Raw genomic sequence first — 23,947 nt, 5'->3', positions numbered from 1 at the left:
AGCTTTTCCAAAGAAATGTAATCTGATATCAAAGATTTCCATAAATTATTGAAGGGGATTTGTCATGGCTAGTGTGTGTGGCAGGCAGGATTGGACCCCAGGATGCAGACTCATACAACAAATAAACTTAAAGGAGGATTTATTATGTAAACCAAAACTCCGCTACACAGGGGCTGGACAGGTGCCAGACTAACTAGAAAACAAAGTTGCAGGGACACACACAGTAAGGGAACACCAAAGACAACGGACAGATGAAAACTGAGGGCTTAAATACACAATAGGTAATCAGGGCAAGAGGAAACAGCAGGGCACAGCAGGTGAAGCAAATGAGACTAACAACATAGGGGAAGCAAAACTAAACACAAAGCACAGGGAACACAAGACTGGCAAAATAAAACAGGAAGTGACTAACCAAGGTACACGCAGACTACATACGGGGGACTGGCACACAGACATGCACTGAAAAAATGGGAATTGGCAGGTCTTTCAATTTGCATAAACAAAATAAGTTAATGCTACACAAGAGATTCATGTTTCTTATATTTACATGATTGAATAAAGTACCATTTACTTAATTATCAACAGTAATGAAACTACTAATTTTTCTTGTGTTGATTTAACGTGACTAAATTAAATTACTAAAGCCATTGTAATCATGTTTTATCATCACCGGAAATGATGCAGTTATCGAAAGACAAAAACTAAATACGATTGGACAATAAAAAGAGCGGTTTTTAGAGTCTTAACCAATAAGACGCCAACCAACATAATTTAAGAAGATCACGATTGACCGCGACGTTTCCCACAGACTGTTCAGCCACAAGCACTTCTAGGAAAGCTTTAGGAGGCACACTGATTAGGTAAGTGAATTAAGTTTTTTTTTCTTCTAGTTGGGCATGTTTCCACAGGATTATTATGCTGTATGTTGTACGAAAAGTCATCTGTAATGCATCTAAATGTTGTACTTTGCTTCTCACTTTGCTAGCTGACTTTGGTGTTAGCTACGTGGCTATAGTTTAGCAAAGTAGTCTACAGAAAGCAGTTGTTACTGGCCATATTTGGAATTTGTGTGTGTGAAAGAGAGCATGAGGACGTTTTTGACGGCGTAGTAAGTGAGTAAAAGGCCACTGAGTGAGCGCAACAGCGCCGTGTTACTCTTTTTCCCCATGGCTGCAGCGGCTAATTAGTCTGGCTGTAGCTGCGAGAGTTTGCCAAGCTGGGAGCGCCACAGTGTGGTACATTAATACTGGCCGCTGACACACAAAAGATGGCTCGCACTCAAGAGCGCCATTTTGTTTGCAAGAATGGACATTTAAACTGATACATTGAACACTGTCGTCTTGCGGCTCACTGTATGAAGCAACAATCCCAATTAATCCCAGCTGTTGAATTAAGTTTTGTATTGAGGATTTTCCAATATTGTCCTAACAAAAAAAATCCAGGGCAGGCTTGCCGAAACTCGGCCCGCGGGTCACTTCCGGTCCGCAAATTGATGTCAAAAATAACATACAATTTGGCCCTTTAAGTTACTTTTTTGACATTTTGCCTTCCCCCTCCAATTAAGAAGGTTAAGCGAAATGTCAAAGTGCCAAATTGTATGTTATTTTTGACATCAATTCGCGGACCTGAAGTAGGGGGCGGGGCCGGAAGCGGCCGGCGGGCCGGGAATTTGGGCATCCCTGTTCTAGGTGAAACACTGGCATCCTTAAGATTTGAAAAAGAGCAAGACTCAATGAAACCATTAAGTCTGGGCTGTATAATGGTTGTAAATTATAAATGGTTTATAATTAGGTGTGTTCTCTTTTTTGTGAACTTAGATTTAGTATAAAGAGATAGTTTTGTAATGCTAGCTTTCAAACTTAAGCATCCATGAATTTGACAGATTTGTGTCAGGGCTTTTGAGTTTTGGTACTCTGGACATGTTTGGTTTTATTTTTATCTCTAAAATGACCTACTGGATATTCAGTGATTTGACTCTGGATTATCTTTGTGTCTTACAGGGTTATGTGGTGCTGGTAATGTGGAGTTGTAAGGGGTGCTCAGAAACAGTGTCAAGTAGGTCCAAGCTTTTGCATCACTACAAGTTAAAACATCCTCATTTTGGACATCATTCTAACTTCCCATGTACATACCTGCATTGTCCATGCACCTTTAAAACATGGAATGCCCTTATTGTCCATCAACATAAATTCCACAGCACAGGGGTCACTACTAGAGAAAAAGCAATTTTCAGTTGTCACCTTTGTGAATGTAATGATTTGGCATCAGAGCGGGATTATTTTGCTCACATACATGCACATCTAAAATAAAAATGAGACACTTGTATGTTTATAGGCTGCAACTTTAAAACAAACATTTACTGTACATTTAAATCACACAAAAACCGTAAACACAGCCATTACACACTATTTGATTTTAAAAAAGGGGTAGTTATAAGAGGGACCCCATCTACAAATGAAGTTGAGGAAAATAGTCAGTTTGTAGAGCAGTTGGATACTGTTGTTCCTTCAAATAGTCACTGTCATACTGAGGACTTAGAAAAACACATAGAGCAAAGATTTGCAGCTGCTCTGCTGAAGTTGGAGCATTTAGTTCATGTGCCAGGCACAGCTATTGATGTGTTTTTAGGGGAACTGCATCATTTGATTTGTTCTGCACCTATACCAATATCCTGTGATATTGTGAAAAACATCTTAAATCAAAGAAACCTCCCTGTAGATGAAGTTATTACAGAAACTGTTAATGCACTTTGTTCAGGTAATCCCGTGTCAAGGTCCATACAAAAGGGTGGCCCTCTAAGCACAGCATATCTGCGTAAGCAGTATTACAAGGAGAATTTCTGTGTTTTAGAACCGGTTGAACAGCTTCCAATATGTCCCATTACTGAGGTTGTTACAGCAGCTGTTGAGTAGAAGGGATATTGTTGATGAAGTAGTGAAATACCATAAAAAACAGAAGGGCACAAATTCTACTGGTTCGTATCATTACAGGTCTTCAGTTGATGGTTCTTTGTTTAAGGAAAATTGTTTCCTTTCTGGAGAGACACTTAGGCTTTTTCTACGTTTTTATGTGGATGACTTTGAAGTCTGCAACCCACTTGGTACCTCACGAAAGCAACACAAGCTTTGTGCCATTTATTGGGTTTTGGCTAACTTGCCTCCAGGATCTCATTCCTCCCTATCATCCATCTACTTGGCAGTGTTGTGCAAAACCACAAATGTTAAAGCCTATGGTTATGACAAAATATTGGAACCTCTTCTGCAAGATCTGAAAAATCTTGAGGAACATGGCATTTTTGTTCCACTGTTAGGAGAGTCAGTTAAAGGTACAGTCTTAAGTGTAGTTGCAGACAACCTTGGAGCACACAGTGTTGCAGGATTTCTACAAAGTTTTTCTGTAGAACACTATTGCAGATTTTGCATAGGGAAGGGTAGTGATATTCAGTTATATTCTGTTGCATCTGGTGCTTTCCCGCTAAGAAACAAGGAGCTGCACCAGGTCCATGTCAAACAAGCTCAAGACACAGGTGCAAGCTGTTGAGTTAAAAGAGAATGTGTCTTCTCAAAAAATCTGTCCCACTTTCATGTCATATTTGGTTATCCGCCTGATCTTGCCCACGATGTTTTTGAGGGTATAATCCCAGTAGAGTTGGCTCATTGCTTGATTGTGCTTGTATCTAAGAAGTTTTTCACATTAGCCGACTTAAACAATGCGATACTGAAGTTCCCCTATCGATGGTCAGATAAGACAAACAGACCTCATGTAGTGTCACAAACTTTCTCTAGCACAAAAACAGTTGGAGGAAATGCACATGAAAACTGGAGCTTGCTCCAGTTCTTGCCTTTTTTAGTTGGATCACTTGTGCCTGAGGATGAGCCTGCGTGGCTTGTTCTCATGGATCTGAAGGATATCACAGAACTTGTTGTCTCCCCTGTGCATAGCAATGACTCACTGGCTTTTTTGGAAAGCAAAATCATAGAGCATAGACAGAGATATCAGGCACTGTTCCCTGACGTCAAGCTACTACCCAAACACCATTATTTGGAGCATTATCCCCAGATGATTAGGTTTTTTGGTCCACTTGTTGAGCATTGGACAATGCGTTTTGAAGCTAAGCATAGCTTTTTTAAGCAGGTCATCAGACACACAAGCTGCTTCAAAAATGTACCTCTCTCATTAGCCTCAAAGCATCAGATGATGATAGCTTACCATCTGAGCTCCCCATCTCTTGGCAAGTCTGAACTAGAGGTCTCAACTGTAACGACGTTTCCAGTGGATTTGCTTACAGAAGACATAGCTAAAGTCATTAGGCATAGATTCCCTGACAAAGTAGAGGTCGACCTTGCACAGTGTGTCACAATAAAGGGCATAACTTACAGGAAGGGAATGGTACTGGCCCACAAGGCAGTAGGTGGATTACCAGAATTCTGTGAAATAAACCACATCTGCATTGTAAACCACAACATATTCTACATTGTCAGAGAGCTTGGTGGCTGGTACAGAGAGCATTACAGAGCTTTTGAGCTCAACCCAGTATCCACAAGAATGTTCATGCTCGTTTCACTCAGTGAACTCCTTGATACTTATCCGCTGGTTGACTACAAGATTGGATCAGTCCGCATGGTGACTTTGAAAAGACACATAGAAATACAAGGTGTGCAGATGAGTGCGATATTTTGACTTGTAATTCAACCAATAAATCCAGTCACATGTATTTCATTAGATCTAATTTATTTTTCTTTAATGTCCAACTTTTACAACTTTGCACACTGTTGGGTATAGGTAACTTGATAAAGACTTTAAATACTGAAATGATCCTTTCTGGATGACTGATTTGTAATTTCTGTCCACAGAGTAACTAGTTGAAATGGGGACTCCAATGATCCTAAAGATTGTCTTGACTGATGGAACATGTCAAAGGCTCACTCTCTCCAATGGACCGCCTGAATCAATTGAGGATCTCATTGGTGAAGTCAAAAGACAGTGTGGTCTTCAGGGCAATATCAGACTTCAGTTTATGGACTCCTTGTTTGGGAATGAGTTCCTTAACCTTACCTCAATTTCAGAAGTGGCAGACAAAGGAACTCTCAAAGTAACTGACATGTCAAGGCCCACTACTATGCAGCATGAGGATTCTATTGTTCTTGATCTTGTCCAAGACTCCGAAGTCCCCAGTGCTTCCTCTGTTAACCACTCCTCCTTTCTCTCTGATGGATCTGTGGACACAGATGTGTTGTCATCAAGTGAGTCAACAAGCTCACGGTCTTCTTGGCCTGCTGTCTTTTATGTGCCCAAGTTTCCCTACGATGCTGAATTAAAACTTCAGCAGGCAAGTATGGCATACAATCAGAATGGAACTGTACTTATTCCAGAGCCGAAGTTGAAGTCAGCCATCCTTGATGGTTTGGTGCAGGAAATTGTGTAGTATAAAGTGTATGTCAGTGACAAAGAAATGGATCAAGTTGCTCAGAGTCTGATCAAGAAGCATCCCTGTCTAACTGAGAGATGCTCTGACACTGGATGTGGAGGATGGAAGACCAGCTTGAAATATAAACTCGCCAACTATCGAACCCTGCTACGAAAACTGGGGTGCCCAGAGGTGACTGTAAACTCTTTAAAGAACAAACCTGTTGGAAGATGCAGTGCAGCATTTGGTGTCAAAAAAGCAAAGAGGGCAGAAGTGAACTTTTGCCCAACATATCCATCAGAAGAAACTGAGGAAAGTCTAGAGGCGATGCGGAAAGCTTTACTCTTGGACATAAAGAAGAGGAACAACAGAGAGTTGGTTAAACTCAAGATGGAGAAAACTTTTGCATACAGAAGACATGAAATTGTTCGTGATGCACCGATGGTGGAGGCTTTCATGGCAAGATGGCCTGCTTTATTTGACATCCGTGAGGTAAGGCTTGTCTCATACAGGGTTTTCTTTTTTGGAAGTGGTGTTAATTTGACAGCCCACTTCTGCAGCAGGAGTGATTGTGGCCCTCTTCCAGGTGTTAAACTTTGAAGCTCATTCCTTTGTGCTCATTTTTTCAGATCAACGCTGAGTTTAAGAGAATTACCACCATCCCACTTCAGTCAAAGTTCTTGTCTCAGCTGGATCTCCATTTTGGCAACCTGGTGATGCTCTTCAAAAGAAGAGGAGGACAGCTTGGACAAAAGCTGAAACAAATTGTGGCACAAATGGATGATGTAAGTGATAAAGCCTTAACACTCATAACACAACTAGGAACCTTTTTGGACAAAGATTTTTTTTTCTAAATGTGGGAGAGAAAAAAAGTTTCCTTGTGATAAATGCTCCTATCTTGTATTATTACATCTGCTTGTTTTTGTTTAAACCTTCACTTTAACTTCATTAGTTTGTATACCTTTACTTTAAGAGCATTTGTGTAATGTACATTATTAAACTTTATAGTCGAGCACAAAGCCTGAAAGATGCTAATCGCATTAATTTCTTTCCAGTGTGAAGATGTTGATGCTGGACGCGAGTGTGTCATTAAGGGAGTGTGTGTCTACATGGGAGAAAATCCTGACCACCTCATCCGGGAGTATGTGGTAAGTGTGTGAGTGTGGGGATATATATATATATATATATATATATATATATATATACACACACATGTACGTGCTGGTCATAAAATTAGAATATCATGAAAAAGTTGACTTATTTCAGTAATTCCATTCAAAAAGTCAGACTTGTATATTATATCCATTCATTACACACAGACTGATATATTTCAAATGTTTATTTCTTTTAATTTTGATGATTATAACTGACAACTAATGAAAACCCCAAATTCAGTATCTCATAAAATTAGAATATTAAGACCAATTCGAAAAAGGATTTTTAGAAATATTGGCCAACTGACAAGTATAAACATGAAAAGTATAAACATGAAAAGTATAAGCATGTACAGCACTCAGTACTTAGTTGGGGCTCCTTTTGCCTGGATTACTCCAACAATGCGGCGTGGCATGGAGTCGATCAGTCTGTCGCTCTGCTCAGGTGTTATGAGAGCCCAGGTTGCTCTGATAGTGGCCTTCAGCTCTTCTGAATTATTGGGTCTGGCGTACCGCATCTTCCTCTTCGCAATAGTCCATAGATTTTCTATGGGGTTAAAGGTCAGGTGAGTTTGCTGGCCAATGAAGAACAGGGATACCATGGTCCTTAAAGCAGGTACTGGTAGCTTTGGCACTGTGTGCAGGTGCCAAGTCCTATTGGAAAATGAAATCTGCATCTCCATAAAGTTGGTCAGCAGCAGGAAGCGTGAAGTGCTCTAAAACTTCCTGGTAGATGGCTGCGTTGACCTTTGACCTCAGAAAACACAGTGGACCAACACCAGCAGATGACATGGCACCCCAAACCATCACTGACTGGAAACTTTACACTGGACCTCAGCCAGCGTGGATTCTGTGCCTCTCCTCTCTACCTCCAGACTCTGGGACCTTGATTTCCAAAGGAAATGCAACATTGACTTTGATCAGAGAACATAACTTTGGAGCACTCAGCAGCAGTCCAGTCCTTTTTGTCTTTAGTCCAGGCGAGACGCTTCTGACGCCGTCTTTGTTCAAGAGCGGCTTGACACGAGGACTGCGACAGCTGAAACCATGTCTGCATACGTCTGTGCATGGTGGTTCTTGAAGCTCTGACTCCAGCTGCAGTCCACTCTTTGTGAATCTCCCCCACATTTTTGAATGGGTTTTGTGTAACAATCCTCTCCAGGGTGCGGTTATCACTATTGCTTGTACACTTTTTCTACCACATGTTTTCCTTCCCTTCGCCTCTCTATTAATGTGCTTGGTCACAGAGCTCTGTGAACATCAAAGGGTCTGAATACTTATGACCATGTGATATTTCGATTTTTCTTCTTTAATAAATTTGCAAAATTTTCTACAGTTCTTTTTTTTTTTTTTTTTTTTTTTTTTTTTTTTGTCAAGATGTGGTGCTGATTGTACATTGAGAAATAAAATGAACTTTTTAGATTTTAGCAAATGGCTGCAATGAAACAGAGTGGAAAAATTTAAAGGAGTCTGAATGTATGCATACTTTCCGTACCCACTGTATGTATGTTGTTTTTTTATGTATCTGTTTTTTTGTGTATCTATGTGTATGTATGTTTTATTTATATATATATATTAGGGGTGGGACTCGATTAAAAAAATTAATCGAATTAATTACAAGCTTTGTAATTAATTAATCGAAATTAATCGCATTTAAATCGCATTTCAATATTTGACATGAGAAATATTAATTTAAGTTTAGTTGATGAATAAATCAATATACATAAGCTTAAACTTCAAAATTTTGTTCATTTTCCCACCAGTCTACTACACAGACCAACAAATGGTGGAAGTGCTCCTGTGATAAGCAAACTCCTGAAATTAAAGTTAAGCATCATAACTGGATAGTTTTATTCTACATTAATGTCTCACTTGTTATAGTTGGAAATTAATCATTCACTCAGCTGTATTCCTTGATGTTGAAATGTGTTATAATTGTTTTAACAGCTTATTTTGAATTAAAGACTTAAAATTAAACCACAAAAAGGAGAAAAAGTTCGTTCTCCGTTTAACAGCTGCTTTTACACAGCTGTGCTTCACACTCACGTTGCTAGGCGACATGAGCTAGCAGAGGTGACGGCAGCTGATATGAAGGCTAGCCGCTCACTTCCGGCCTTTGTGGTGTTCGTGGGCTGCGAAAGACGTGGGCCGGGTCCTTCACAGGATGCGGCCCCTAATTTGGACATTGTGCGTCGATATAATCTGTAAGCCGGGAACTCGCGCACTGAGAAACGTTCCACGGTGCAAAGTGTGATTAAAATGCGTTAAAAATTTTAACGCGTTAATTTCCCCGTAATTAATTAATCGAAATTAACGCGTTAAAGTCCCACCCCTAATATATATATAATATATGATACACACTCACGTGTGGGTTGGCATGAAATAACTTAATGTCTTCTTTCTACATAGGGCATGGATGAGGCTGCCATCAATGAGGCCATTGAAGACACCACTGTTGGAACTTATCTTCTTAAAGAGGAGGCTTCAGCAGATGAACAGGAGATTGGAGTTGTCCTTGAAGGCATCAGGGTGATGACTAATTTGGATAATATAGCATTTGCTGTGGTGATGCTATTTGGACTAATATATGCACTGAACCTTGCATATCCTGCTGACCTTCGCTACACTTTTGAGGTGTTCCAGAAGATTTTCATGGAACTGGATGGAGGTAAACTCTCCAACAAGGTGCTAGCTCTCAAAAACCGCCTCTTTGAGTGAGGAGTCAAAGACTGCACTTGTGCAATTTTTTTTTTCATTTTCTATTCAGTAATGTTGTAATCCTCAAGGTTTGTTGTTCTTTTTTTTTTCCTCTACTCCTCATGACTCCACTGCAGGATAAAAGTATTTTTCCTTTTTGTATTCCAATGTTTCCAAGAAATGTTTGAGGGATTTTAGAGAGATGTTCTGGGCCAACCTTGAAGCTGCAGTAAGTAACTTATGAAAAAAAAAATTACATATTTGTTTAAACTGTCCCTAAGTCATTACAGTATAACATGAGACAGATAATCTGAAAAAAAAATAAGCTCTGTCCTATCATGCATTATCTTAACACTGACATGACATAGTGACAGTTTTCGCAAATATGTAAAAAACAAAAAAAAAACATTGTTATAAAACTTTCATGTCATGTTCAAAAAGATTCGTGTAGGTGTTCAGGTTCAGTTATTTAACAATGTCATTAAAGTGTTTGCTGGTAGTTTTAATGGCTAAATACAAAAGATGTATTAGGATATGCAATCCTTAGCAGCTTGCTGCTTCTTTTTTCTCTTAATTTAAGATGAAGTTCTTTTAAATGGTACACATGTTCTATGCTTGTGACATTCACTGACATTCATAGCAGATTGTTGCTTTGTTTCTTGCTTTTAAAATTCAGTGTAACAGGAATTTTAGAAATCTTAAATAAAAAACAAGTTACGCATCATTAAACCTGTTTATTCAAAAATATGTTGCTTTTTTGTGGTAAGGTTTAGTTTCGTTTTATTCCTTTTAATTTTACAAATGTTAAACAAAATTTATATGTAAGAGATGGTGGGATCATTTATAGGCACTTTTTATTTATTTGTAATATGTTTACAAATGTTTTAAATTGTTTTTCCAGTTGTATTTGCAGTGAAGACTAAAATCACCAAAAGGTGTAAAAGGTTTTGTGGCTGTAATTTTTGGATTGTTCATGGCAGCTCTCTGCTTTTACTTCTGTTTAATAAAGGTGAATTGTTCAGCAGCACTTGTATTCTTTGCCTTTTCTTGGTCAGAGATTAGTTTATATTTAATTTTAGTTTTTCACATTAAGGTATGCATTTTTATAAATTAATTTGAAAAAATTAAGTAGAATTTAAAGCTGTAACATGTGTTCCAGGAACATGATTACATAGCCTTTACATTACACAATTCCGTTAAGTAATCCTGGCAATCAAAAATAAGTTGGTGTTATCCATCAAAATATTGTTGCTGAGACATAAAAAAAGATATTGATACCACATAATATATTTGCATAATGGTAACAGATAAAAAGTTTGTATTTTCAACATAATTTTTTAAAGTAATCTTATGTAAATTAAATATGTTGGTTTGACAAGCAGCACGTGCTTGAGGGAATGAGGGAAATTAAGTCAGTTTTACTTATTCGCATTGTGTGGGACCGATGTACACCATACAATCAAGTAAATTGAACAAACTTTTTTTTTCAGTGTGGGACAGAGACGCAGACCAGTCACAACACTAGGAAAAACTCAACATGAAAACACAGGAGGTCAGGGTCAAGACAAAATGACAAAACAGACAAGACCATGGAAGCAGGGGAGACCGGGACAAAGGGAACAAAAGTATCAAAACAAACTGGGAAACAACAAAACTCAGGGAAAATAAAACTAAACACAAAACGCTGGGTAGACGGCCCACCCATTTGGTCATAACAGCCTTCCGGCCTAACATAAGCAAAAAAATGTACAGTATCCTTATGTGATCTTAGTGATTTAGGGATAAATCCCAATAAACATAATATTGGATTAGGCTGTAGTTGCTGCTTGATTATCACACTGACCTCAGCGCATATTTTTTGCCAAAAGTGTTGAACCTTTTTCACATTCCCAAAGGCAGTGAAATCTTGTTCCTAAAGTAGTCTTACATTTTGGGCAGTTTGGTGAGGCTCCTGTTGTGTATTTACTATACATATGCGGGGATATATAAACATTTTGTAAGATATTATATTGTGTTTCTCTGAATCCGTTACATATGGATGTTTTTGAGGGTAAAATTAAAATTTCCTCCCATATTTCCATGTCTATTGTTTTCAGCTGTATCTCCCATGATTTCCTTAGAAACGATAGTCTGTCTGTATTGAGTTGTTGCAGCTTGGCATAAAATTTGGATACAAAGTGATCTTGTTTAAGACTATGAAGAAGAGTCTTTTCTAATAAGTTAAAGTCCTCTGGGTAATTGAGAGTACCCATTTTAATATATGTATAGTGTCTGAGCTGAAGGTATTTATAAAATGTCTTCGTTTGTAATTTATATGTGGTCTGTAAAGATTCGAATGTTTTGAATTTTCCCCTATGCCAAAGCTCATCCATGTGGTAAATTCGAGCTTCATACCAATTCTGAAAATTAGATCCACTGCCCCCTCCAGCTAAATCAGGATTATCCTTCAGTGTTGTTAAACAATTTAGTTTATGTTTAGCATCAAATAATTTCCGTAGAGAAATCCAGGTATTACACACATTAGTAATTAGGAAATCTTATTAGGAAATTAGTCTTTCACTATAGTTGGTAATTCTCTCCAGCGTTTATCAAGTAAATTAATAGGAGAGTGTGGTTTAGAGAAAGTTGCTTCAATCTCAAACCATGGTGGTTTAGGTTGAACGGTTGCCCATATTGAAATAATTCTAGCTTGCATTGAGGTTATATATTTCGTAATGTTAGGTAGGCCCCATCCTCCTTGTTCTTTGGGTAATTGTAAAACATCAAGTTTAATCTTAGGTTTCCTGCCAGCCGATATAAAGTCAGATAAAGCTTTGTTTATGTCTTTAATGTTGTTTCTCTTCAGAGATATGAAAAGTATAAATAAAGGATAAATAATTTTGGGAAGAATTATCATCTTGATAAGATTGATTCTGCCAAGAAAGGATATAGGAAGCCTCTTCAAACCCACCATCCTAACCTTAATATGTTTTATCATGGGGTTAACATTTTCAGCATAATGTTGACTAATTTTGGGTGTTATTTTAACCCCCAGATATGTAAATCCTCCGGGTGCCTAGCAAAAAGGTTTTACAAAGTCAGGTTCATAATTGGATGAAAAACCAAGAGGCATAATTTCAGATTTTGTAAAATGAACCTTATATCCAGAAATTTGACCAAATTCTTTCACACAGCTAATTAGTTCAGGTATTGAGTTTGATGTGTCTGTTAATGTCAAAAGAATATCATCCGCGTACAATAGAATTTTATGCATTGTTGTCCCTATAACTGTTCCTTGAATAGTAGAGGATTGCCGGATAGCAATTGCGAATGGTTCTATTACTAAAGAAAACAGCAGAGGTGATAATGGTGATCCTTGAGCTGTACCTCTACACTCTTAACCCAAATTAGTTGAGTTTACTAGAAAATCGCGTGGAAACTCGTTGCCTTAAACCATTCTAGTTTTTACACAAAGATGAAACTAAATATGTTTAGTAGTCTTTACTAAAATTGATTACCTCATATAAATTTCTTCCCATTTATGTGAGCTAATCAATTTTAGTAAATACTACTAAACATGTTTGATACATTGTACTAAGGTTCTAAGTTAACACAACTAAACATGTTTAGTAGTCTTAACTAAAATTGATTACCTCATATAAATTTCTTCCTATTTATGTGAGCTAATCAATTTTAGTAAATACTACTGAACATGTTTGATACATTGCACTAAGGTTCTAAGTTAACACAACTAAACATGTTTAGTTTCATCTTTGTGTAAAAACTAGAATGGTTTAAGGCAACGAGTTTCCACGCGATTTTCTAGTAAACTCAACTAATTTGGATTAAGAGTGAAAATTACTTTTAAGCTAAACTGTAAAGCAAATAAGCAATTTAACATTTAAAGCTATTTATATTTTGTTAATATAATTAATAACATTTCCTCTTACCCTCTTCCTATTACCCTTTTTATGTTCAAGTTGTATTGAATGTAACACTAAATTGTAAAGAGAATAAATCAAATACATTTCAACATTCCAATATTTTATTTTTTGCAGAATACTTACGCAAAAGACAATTTTAACTGTAGTTTGTCATGTTTTTCAGAAGTATAAAAAAGTATCAAAACAGTAGCCATTCAAAAAAAAGTTTGCCATACAAAAGGCAAGTAAAAATAGGCATATGTGCTTGAACTCAATTCTAACATGTTTAGAGAAGGAATACAAATGCAGCAGCATTCAACAAAAATATTTGCATCCTTTTGAAAAAACTGGACACCTTAAAATAGGACACAATCTCCAACTTGGAAAATGAACAGATCAACTATGTTTAAGGGAAGATTTTGCATGTTTTATGTAAATGTACAGTCTGTGTTGTTAGTAAATGTAATCAACTGAAGCAATAAATTCCTGTGCTGCTATTGACTGAAAAAACCTGTAAAATAAGCAGTAATGTTGCTGTTGAGGAAGAATTACATTATTTTGAATTTACTGCTTCAAATGACTACATTTACCATCAACACAAACTGGACGTTTACATGAAAAGTGCTGAATTTTCCTTTAACTGTATCAACTAAATATTACTATGGAGCCCTGAGCATACACTTCTAAATCCTGTTTTTTAGAGTACAAGTGGCTGGACACTGATGTCTCTTATAACACTGTAAGCTGAACATTACAAACTTTCTTAAGAAATAAAAGTTGTGGCAGTACTGCTGCACTGAACTGCATTAGATAAGAGCAACTTTATCAACTCCATCTGCATTGAGTATATTTTCAACCCCCTGACTGTTCACTGACAACACACAAGACATTTCGTTACATCGCAAGCTGGTTTTTCAATGTTTGTAACTTTGGTTTTAGTTCAACGTGGCCCAGCTCAAGAAATACCTGTTGGATGAACTGGAACGTGAACTTCATAGAAATGGGGTAACTGAGATGCATTGCATATGCAAGTCCAAAGAGAAGACACATAGCTTTTGGCAGGTCTTGAATGTTGTCCATCACCACTTCTCCCTCAATGACAATTTTTAGTGAGGCTGGACTGAGATGCAGGGAGGATGAGGGCACAGCACCTTCAGGTTCAACAAGGAGGATCCCAATGTCAATGTTGCGGAAAGAGTCATCATCATCTGAGTCCTTTATAAATGACAAGAGCACAACAGTGATATTTCAGTGACCATCAATAATTGATAAAAAAAAATAACTTCCACAATCAAATTGAAATTTCTGTCATATCTGTTTTATCATGCTATGCAGCCCTAGTTTCCTAGTGTAAATGTTGAATGAGTTGGAGCTCCACAAAAGAACATCTATCCAGCATCTTCATGTGCTAGTGCTAAGTGGAACAATACCTTATCCTTTGAATTGTTTAAAACTATGCTCACAAGTTTTCTTCAATCACTGGAACTGCCATCTGTTTTCCCACGCCTGTCTGTCTATGCCCAAATCCTGACATGAACCCAACACAGCATAGCATAAGATATAAATTAAGATATATATATAAAAAAAAAAAAAAAAAACTATCCCTTTAAAGTGGGTTGCATGAGGTGCTTACAGATGGTCAGCATACTTACCTACAGTAGATGGTGGTCAGCCTTTCCCCACTTTGGAGAAGCAGCAGGTGGATCAGTGTAGGTAGATAAGCAATGTACTGCTGCAACTTGTATTTTTAGATAAGTCAAAAAATTTATATCAGTTTTAGTGGACGCATACTATTTTCAGCATCTCAAACTGCTGTCCAACGGACCTATCTGACTAGAAAATTAAGTTACAGCACTCTCTTCATGCCAACCAAATGCCATAGGAAAAATTAGTAATTTTACCTCACAGAACACAAGAGTTGTTAGTCTAGCATGTCCTTGATCCTTAAATGTGTGCTACTGTGTGATTTTAGTGAATCCAAACCAATCAAATAATAACACAATCGAACAGACTGAGGCAGCAGTAGAAGAGCCGTTCCTCTGTTCAGCAAAGTAAACAGATTTTGTCTATGAAGTTTGGCAGGAGAAATCTATATACAACTTATATAAAAGTAATTTTATGTCAGAAGTCTGACTGACAGTAAGGTAATGCAGTGAAAATATTCTGTGTATAGTGTACATTTCACTGATCTAGATTTTTTAGGTGGCTAAAATAATGTTGTTATAAACACTGATCACAGCAGTATATTGCTTAGTTTCCTACACCAGTACCTCTGCTGCTTCTCCAAACCGGGGGCCGTGTCAAATGGCACTTAATTCAAGTAATACACTGACTTTGGATAAATAGGTCATACAACACAGCTGCAAAACATTATTGCAAAGTAAATATTAAAGAATTTAAAGTATTTCAAAGACCCATGAGAACCGTGTATAAGAGTGAAAATTCAAGATTGAGTTGTTATTGTTCCTTTAGGTAGTCTTTAAGTAAAATTACTTACAAAGGCTGGTTTGTAGAAGTCTGTGGGGTTGTCACCAAGGATAACAGGAAGTCCTCTGAGCACCAGTGTTCGAATATCAGTTGGCTCTGCAGTCTTTTGGGCAGTAAAATGACAAAAATAAGCAAGTAACTAAGCACAATTGATTGTATCAAAAAATATAAAGTCCCCACATCTTCTTAAGCATCGTTATTACGAATGTACAATATATCGGCATTAACATCGGTATCAGCCAATATTAGTCATTTGTTAACATGTGAGTATTGGTCCGATAAACAAAACTGGGCCAATATTAACAACCCATATCTATTTCCATCTTCTTGTCATTTGATTCCGGACGGGCAGGGGAGGAGGTTGGTCATGTGGTATTTGTTTGGTCATGTGACAGCAATGCAGCGCAAGATTGTGAGGAGTTCATCTGAAGCAGAGAATCAATGTCAGCTGTGGGATTGTTTTGTTTTTTCCAAGGTGTCGAAAGGGTAGTGAAATATATATATTGTATACATTATCAGTTATCTGCCATAACAGCAATATTAATATCGGGTATCGATATCATCCCACATTTTAATATCAGTGCATCCCTAATGGTAATCAAGGACTTTTGAAGGCACATTCCCTAAAATTTAAGAAATACATGGCTCATGGTTAATTAACCCACTGAGACAGTAACACCCTTAACACTGAGAAGAACTAGCAGGTTTTACTGAAGTTCTCTGAAAGTTTAAGTGAAGTTCAGAAACTCAGCCTTGTTTTTCCATCCCTAAATTCAAAATCTTTTAATCATTTCAACAATCTATGTGAAGCATGAAAATAAATACAGTTGGACTTAAAGCCAAGTCATTACATGAGCTGTTGCACACAATGCAAGTGATTAATAGGACCAACCTTTGTTTGTTGGGAAAGCTGTGTCAACATTTGGCCAATGTTCCCTCTCTTGGATCGAAAAATCTCGATAAGACGAGGACTGTGCCGATCAATGCTCTCATAGAATTCCTGTTTGAGATTCTTGCCAACAATCCTGTTGAACTCCATGCATACCTGCAAAATACAGAAAATGCTCCAATATTACATCTTTACAGCTAATAACTGAAGGTGGAAGCACCAGAGTGAGGACAGCAATAAAAATTGCACAGGTGTGGACATGGTCAGCTGTAAAACACAAAGCCCCCTTCAACTCACTCACTTAACACTTTAAATTTGGGGATATTTCAGTTATTCTAGTCAAACTTCTTTAACAAAAACTTTGTACCGCACACAACACAGGAGTTGCTTTTCTACTGCCCTGATTGTTTGTAGTATTGTGTTACTTTTGTGTAGCAGACCATTGCTACATATAAACAGACTATTAATATTTTGTGTCAAATTATATATTTTTGTTGGCAAGTAACCTTTTAATAAGCAGGATAGCGTACCGTGAATAGGGAATTAATAGATGATAAACCTCTTCAGAATAATCTGAAATCAGAGTTCTGCATCAGGGTGTTGATTTCACAATAACGACCAACTCAATATACAATATTCCTTACCAAAAAAAGATAAAGGCAGCTGTAGATAGCAACTACCATGTCCTGCATGGTAAAATTACTTTTTTTTTTGCTGACAGTGGGAATGGCTAACAGATAAATATTTTTAGGTTTTATAAAGGCAGTTTCCTAAGAGAAACACAGACACATATTTAAAAAAAAAAGTTCTCATTATTTTATTCATGAATGAACTAACCTGATCTTCTGTGAAAAGAGCAGGCCAACGTTCCACCATCTCACATACGGCAGGTTCTGACTCCACCACCTCTTTTCTTCTCAATGCAAACGTCAGATCCATCTTCTCTTTTACAAGCTGTCCATTTGGTGTTCTCTTCTGCATTTCATTAACCAAGTCTTTGCGGGCACCCTCAAGGGCTACCTGATTAAATCCGTCTGGAAAGTTGGGTAAGAAGTTGATCTCGCCTTTCTTTGCCTTCTTGATGTTCTTGTTGGCTGGTTCTCCTTCAGTTGAATGCCCTCCTCGTTTCCCTGCATTTACTGCTACATCAAGGCACCCTGATCTTCTGCGCTTTGTTCTGTAATTAGCCATTTTAAATTTTAGACTATTTTTCCAGCCGCTACAGCGACTGGTTGAGCCTCGCTCCTGGAGAGAGGGGTGCTTGCTTATGAGGGCTTGTGCAACACTTTCGAACTGAGCATTATTTGGGTATGCTGTGTAACTATACATGCTCTCTGCCAATCTTTCAAGAATCTCATGTTTCAGCTCTTTTGTTACTTTCAGGTGCGTACCATCACGAAGAAACTGAAGATCTGCTTGCCTAAGTCTATATGCTACATCAACAGAAAAATCTGGGATATCAAAACAATCTGGCCACTGTTTCTGTCGCTCCTGCGAGGATGTAGAGAGGATCTCTGTATCTGCTACACTGGGTGTGCCACTCAAAATTTCTTCAGATGTTGAGACAGATACCAACTCAAGTAGAGGGATGACCTTGACTGTTGGTTTTTCAGGAAGATCTTCGATATCTGTCAGATTGCACACTTCATAATTGAATTCAGGATCTTGGTACTGGAGACTGAAGTTGAAATTAAGTCCCAGTGATTCTTTAAGCTTGCCTATCAAATCCTCCACTGTAGTAGGTCTTGTATTCAGAACAACCTTTCTTATATCTGTCTCTGTGAAAATTACTCTCAAGGTCATCTTCTGGTGTGCTGCCATCTTGGAAATAAAAAAAATAGCTTATTAGAAATATATACACAAAGACATAGATATTCAGTTTAACATATGGCTTATCAAAAAAGATACAAAATTACCAATTAGGCTTACATTTAGACTCTATCCAGAGCAATGCTAGTACTGACAACACTTGTGGTTTCTCAACACAGAATATAGCGAGTGAGTGTCACTGCTGAATTTTCTCCAAATCTGTATGCTGACAGAGGGAAAACATCATTCAGCTCTTTTAGTTCCACCACACACAAAGAGGGATTTGCGCTGCCACAGAGTTCAAATGATCTGAAATGTTCATGGTACCATGCCGTCATTGTATTGCACACAAACAAGATCTCTGTGTTTATTGCCACAATCTGCTTGATCTGTTTGAAATTTGGGAGGCCTGAACATGAACCGACAGAGAGTATCATATCAGCACAATATCTAATTCCATCTACAGAGACTGATGATGCAACCAGAACCTTTGTAAGCTGGGGTACTCTCTTGCAGAAAACTTGTTGGACATTCTCGGGGAAAGATGTGATCAGTGCTGTGGTAACTTTGTCCAGCTCAACTGAGGGCATGAAAAACGAACTTGTGTCCAAACAGTAAGCCATCATTTTCTGATGCTTTACAGCCAGTGTAAGTGCCACATGTCTGAAGTTGTGTGCATTACGAATGACCCGCTTGAAGAATTTATGTTTTCCCTCGAAACGCATTGTCCAGACATCTGACAGTGGGCCAAATGCCTTAATCATCTCAGGATAATGCTCAATGAAGTGGTGTTTTGGACGCAATTTGAAATTTGGGAATGTAGTTTGCAACAGTTCTCTGTGTTCTGACACTTTGCAGTCAAAGAAATGTATAGACTCTTCAGTGTGCCTTGTTGCTACAGCCAATTCAACAATATCTTTAAGGAGCATCAGAACGTTCCAGGCATCGTCCCCTTCAGGCACTTTATGGCCAATGAGAAGTGGGAGCAACCTGATTAGAGCCCAGTTCTCATGGCCATTTCCACCTATGGTCCCTTTGGTAGAGAAGCCTTGGGCAATAGGCTGAGGCTGGTCAGTTTTGTCATGAAAAGCATATGCAAAAGATTTGATAGCATGGTTCAGTGTTTCTAATGTGAAATATTTCTTAGAAATCAGTTCTGAAATGCAGAGTGATAACTCAACAGGAACAACCCCTTCAAAAAGGTCGTGTAGGATGTCAGGGGGATAGCCACGAGCAACATGAAAGTGCTCCAGACTGTCAGTTAGTACACATCGTCCCTTTACACCATACTGTTTTGCCAAAGTGGGATCCTGCTGTACCTCCTGTACCTGTTTGTTGTGAATGTCTGCAGTTCGGGGTTCAAAAGAGCCCGAGCTTACCTCCTTGTCTTGGATCTCACTCCTCGTTGCCATGCAGAACCTGCAGAACTTGTCCACTCCAAAGCTCTCAAAGAATCCTGCAAAAGAATGAGCAGCCAAGTTATCAGCAGCCACATACAACACTGTGCCTTTGACACATGCTCCCAACTTCTCAACATATAGGCCATCTTGCTCCAAAGAAACCAGATCCTGGATCAGAGGATGAAGAAATTTAGCATAGCCATATTCTTTTACATCAGAGGCTTTACATAAAAGAGCAAGTTGAATGGACTGGAGTGTGGACCTATATTTTGATGGCACATTGGCAAGCACCCAATACACTGCACTCATTTTATGTTTCTTCTTAGATGTCCCTAATGGATTGGACACTTCAAAATCATCTGTGTAAAGTCCAACAGCGATTCTGAATTCCTCGCTGTTAAGGAGGCCATTTCCTTTACAGTACAAACCATCTCTGTATGTACTGTACTCATGTGGCACATGTTTTTGTACTGGAAGAGCTTTATCTAAAATGTCTGCCCTGTTCAACATTTTCTGTAACATGGCATTTATAGGAACATATACAGCACTAGATTTCTTTTCCCTGGCAATAAAGTACTCAACTGGCATAACCACATCAAAGTTTTTGTTTACATATGCTGCTCTCCTTTTAGAGGTTGATAAGGAGCCACCCTTGCCACAATACTTTAGTATGATATTGCTCTCTGAGGCAGCCCTGACTACCTGTTTCACAGTTGAATCATCTACATCTGTGTGTAGCTTCAAAATGTCCTTGACTGAATTGTGCAGCAGTGGTTGGGACAGTTCACTTAAATGTAGGAGCTGTTGTATAACTTCATCGATAGAACTTTGTGGAATGTGGAGGATGGTTTGCATCTTTAAAAAAAGAGCAGCTAGGTTGTGCTCCAACTGTTTCCCAAGATCATGATGCTCTTCATTGCTGGACTCTTCGCTGCCTTCTAAATCAACAGTGTTGTTTGGGGGCCCATGTTCCTCTTCTGCCACTTCATTGGTTTCACTACCAGACACTATTTCTGGTTTGAACATCTTCCAATTGCCTGTTCTGTGCTGTTTACTTCTGTGTGCATTGAATGTGGAGTACACAGTAGTATGAAAGTTACACCCATTATATGGACAGTGGACTCTGTGATTAACTTTTAAATGTGTACTCCGCAAGTGAGTGATAAAAACTGCCTCTGTGCAAGCAGCAGAAAAATCACAGGACTGACAGTGAAAGGTCAGTGTTTCACACAGTTGTGCATCTTGGTCTTTCTGGTGAATTTTGGATAAGTGGACCCTAAGTGCACTGATGGACTTAAATGTGCATAAACACTCTTGGTGTAAGCAAGGAAATGGTACAGTTCTGGTGTAGCTTCCATGTTTTAGCCTGTAATGTTTTAAGAGGTAACCCCTTTTCTCTGATGTAAACTCACAGTATTTGCACTTCCACTGCATCTTCACACGGACCTGTAAGAACAAAAAATAATAAAAATTTTAGCACACTTGTCCACAACCATGTCATCAGTGATCAAGGAAATATGGTACTTTGAAATACTGTCTCCCTTTGAAATTTCTGTTCTCAGCCTGAAAATTTTGTTTTCCCATTTCACATTAGAGTTAAAATATTGCCAAATGAGTTAGGCTTACCCTTCTGTCTGCAGACAATTGACAGGTTTAATAACGTTTCTAACTTGTTGTCAGTTCTGTATTTTAAGAGTCTGGAGATCAGAGGTGGAGAAGAAGAACTGGCGATAACCTCAGCTTCAGCTCTTTAGTCATACAAGATTTCAACCTTTGTGTCCGACCATTACATTTCAGTACATACGAAACCGTATAGAAAAAAAACGTGGACTAGGTTAACACAAGCACATGCTGTTACGAACGATGTGAAACGCTAAGCTAACGATAGCATTTAGCTGTCTTGACACTACTGGAGCGGCTTTTTCGATTAAAAAAAATTACCCTCAGAGACAGGATACACTCGGCTTAAACTTGGTGTAATAAAGGTTTATTTCAGCAAAGTACATCTCTCCTAAAGTAACTGTCCGTTATAAACTGAGACTCGTCAGTATGCTAACACTAAGCCAATGCTAACATTCGCGCTCGCCACTCCACTCGCGATATTTAACTTCGATTCCAAAACCCCTCACTTTACCAAAGTGTCGATAATGGTGGCGGTAGGCTGTAACTATAATTTTCAGTTATATCTGCACATGGAACTCAGCTATCTTTTAAGCAAAGAAATAGCTAGAATTATTTAAAATAGTTATTCTTCACACTTACCAGTCAGGAGTCGTTGAACTTGCCACGGTGCATGTTGCAGCAGGACTGAGTTTGAATATGCCCCGCCCCTTCACTTCAAAAACATAATATCTTTAGTAATCTCTGCTTAACAAGTTCATTACACTCTATATTTGTGTAGAAAAGTACAGTTAACTAATTTGATTTAGTAATGGGACAACATTTTTACCAAACACGAAAGAATAAGTAATGATTACTAAAACGTTTAATTACAATTAATATCTGGGTTAAGAGTGTATTAAGCTGAAATTGAGCAGAAATTAAACCATTTGTTAAGACTGAAGCTACAGGCATTTTATATAAAAGCTGAACCCATCTAACAAAACCTGACTGAAAGCCAAATCTTTCCAGCACGTCAAACATGTAATTTCACTCAACAGGATCGAATGCTTTTTCTGCATCCATCGTTACTATAGGACTTGGAATTTGATGAAAATTAAGGTAATGAATAATATTAATTAAACGTCTTGTGTTATTTGATGATGTACGGCCTTTTATAAACCCTGTGTGATCTGCAGTGACTATATCAGTCACCACTCTTTCTAGTCGATTAGCCATTATTTTTGAAAGTATTTTAAAATCCACCACGAGTAGGCTAATGGGGCGATAAGACGCACATAGTTCTGGATCTTTCCCTTTTTTTGGAATAACTATAATGTGTGCTAAATACATAGATTTTGGGAGTTCCCCCTCTACAAAAGATTTATTAAACATACATTGTAGAAATTTATTAATTTTGCTTTTCATCTTTTTATAAAACTGTACACAGAATCCGTCAGCTCCTCGACTTTGATCTGACTGGAGTGAGGAGATTGCTTTATCAATTTCTGTTATTGTAACAGGTCCTTCTAACAGTTTTGCCTGTTCATCTGTTAACTGAGGCATCTGTAATCGATCTAAGAATTTACTACTGATAAGTGTATCTTCAGACAGTTCTGAGGTGTACAGCGTTTCATAAAATTTCTGAAGACATTCATTGATCTTCCTATTGTTAGTTTGACAGATCTGATTCTCATTAAATATTGCAGAAATAAATGCTTTTTGAGGAGAGTTTCTTGCAAGACGGGCTAAGAACCTATTTGGTTTAGTCCCAAATTCAAACAGTCTTTGTCGGGCAAACAAAATATCAGATTCAGCTTTCTTAGTTAGTAGGTTAGACAGCAGTAATCTTGTCTCTTTTAACTCCTTATGCACCCCATCCGATTTGGATCTATAAAAATCTTCCTCTAAATTTCTGATCTTCTTTTCAATATGAGATTGTTCTTGAGTGCGCTCTCTTTTCTTCTTACTAGAATATGATATAACTATGATATAACTAGAAGCACTCAGAGAGCACAAACCTCCGCCAAGGCCATAGGGTCACTGACGCTGTAATACATGTATCTAAATACTGTGAAATAATCTTTCATCTTTCCCAGACAACAATAACCCCCTATCCCGCAATAGTGAAGAATCCTTAAAAAGATTGCTGGATCCAGATCGTGATCCGGATCACCGCCAAAATTTAATCAGTTCTTCCTCTTGTCATTTCCAACCACTCCACAACATTTCATTGAAATCCGTTCATAACTTTTGGAGTAATCCTGCTGACAAACAAACAAACAGACAGACAGAATGACAAACAAACACGACCGAAAACATAACCTCCTTGGCGGAGGTAATCATGCCTCGCATATAAGCTTTATAAGCTTCCCACACCAATCTTGGATCAGAGTCACTGCAACCATTTACTTCTAAATATAGGTCTGTCTGTGTTTCCAAGAATTTGGTAAAATTATCATCTTGAAACAATGGTGCATTCATTTTCCAAGAGAACGAACGTTCTACCTGTCTAAGGGATTGCATTTCCAGTGTAACCGGAGCATGGTCTGAGAGGGCAATGGATCCAATGTCAGACTGTTCTATCAAATGGGATAGGTGTT

General features: G+C 38.1%; 3 protein-coding genes across 9 annotated transcripts in view; 2 read left to right on the top strand and 1 right to left on the bottom strand.

The window, feature by feature from the left end:
• Positions 1-23,947, top strand: part of LOC115781267 (metabotropic glutamate receptor 8-like) — a 290,231-nt gene that overhangs the window by 212,268 nt on the left and 54,016 nt on the right. The gene's annotated exons all lie outside the window — the stretch shown is intronic.
• Positions 779-10,263, top strand: LOC115781272 (uncharacterized). Of its 4 annotated transcripts, XM_030730842.1 has the most exons (6): positions 782-860; positions 2,001-2,055; positions 4,854-5,899; positions 6,037-6,192; positions 6,463-6,555; positions 8,971-10,263. In XM_030730842.1, the coding sequence occupies exons 3-6, from the start codon at positions 5,453-5,455 to the stop codon at positions 9,277-9,279; spliced, it is 1,005 nt and encodes a 334-aa protein (XP_030586702.1). In that variant the 5' UTR covers positions 782-860; positions 2,001-2,055; positions 4,854-5,452; the 3' UTR covers positions 9,280-10,263. The 4 variants fall into 4 exon arrangements, with proteins under 4 accessions (XP_030586703.1, XP_030586702.1, XP_030586704.1 ...); XM_030730843.1 differs by lacking the exon at positions 2,001-2,055 and having other exon boundaries at positions 779-860; XM_030730844.1 differs by lacking the exon at positions 782-860 and having other exon boundaries at positions 1,925-2,055.
• Positions 13,286-22,167, bottom strand: LOC115781269 (uncharacterized). Of its 4 annotated transcripts, XM_030730838.1 has the most exons (8): positions 22,008-22,163; positions 21,158-21,191; positions 19,725-19,801; positions 18,466-18,571; positions 17,374-18,357; positions 16,540-16,692; positions 15,658-15,750; positions 13,286-14,375 (listed from the first exon to the last, which is right to left on the bottom strand). In XM_030730838.1, the coding sequence occupies exons 5-8, from the start codon at positions 18,355-18,357 to the stop codon at positions 14,055-14,057; spliced, it is 1,551 nt and encodes a 516-aa protein (XP_030586698.1). In that variant the 5' UTR covers positions 18,466-18,571; positions 19,725-19,801; positions 21,158-21,191; positions 22,008-22,163; the 3' UTR covers positions 13,286-14,054. The 4 variants fall into 4 exon arrangements, with proteins under 4 accessions (XP_030586698.1, XP_030586695.1, XP_030586697.1 ...); XM_030730835.1 differs by lacking the exon at positions 18,466-18,571 and having other exon boundaries at positions 22,008-22,167; XM_030730837.1 differs by lacking the exons at positions 18,466-18,571; positions 22,008-22,163 and adding an exon at positions 21,687-21,986.

The sequence above is a fragment of the Archocentrus centrarchus genome, chromosome 6 (genome assembly GCF_007364275.1).
Source record: "Archocentrus centrarchus isolate MPI-CPG fArcCen1 chromosome 6, fArcCen1, whole genome shotgun sequence".
Taxonomy (NCBI): Eukaryota; Metazoa; Chordata; class Actinopteri; order Cichliformes; family Cichlidae; genus Archocentrus; species Archocentrus centrarchus.
This window is presented reverse-complemented; position numbering and strand designations above follow the sequence as displayed.

What these genes read in the sequence shown, in the direction of transcription:
- LOC115781269 (XM_030730835.1), bottom strand. Translation starts at nt 19,757, where the DNA reads ATGGCAACGAGGAGTGAGATCCAAGACAAGGAG. An exon ending in GTGAGATCCAAGACAAGGAG is followed by an intron (nt 18,358 to 19,724) that starts GTAAGCTCGGGC and finishes TTTATTTCCAAG; the next exon opens with ATGGCAGCACACCAGAAGAT. An exon ending in CTCTTTTCACAGAAGATCAG is followed by an intron (nt 16,693 to 17,373) that starts GTTAGTTCATTC and finishes TGTATTTTGCAG; the next exon opens with GTATGCATGGAGTTCAACAG.
- LOC115781272 (XM_030730843.1), top strand. Translation starts at nt 5,453, where the DNA reads ATGGATCAAGTTGCTCAGAGTCTGATCAAGAAGCATCCCTGTCTAACT. An exon ending in TTGTGGCACAAATGGATGAT is followed by an intron (nt 6,193 to 6,462) that starts GTAAGTGATAAA and finishes ATTTCTTTCCAG; the next exon opens with TGTGAAGATGTTGATGCTGG. An exon ending in ACCTCATCCGGGAGTATGTG is followed by an intron (nt 6,556 to 8,970) that starts GTAAGTGTGTGA and finishes CTTTCTACATAG; the next exon opens with GGCATGGATGAGGCTGCCAT.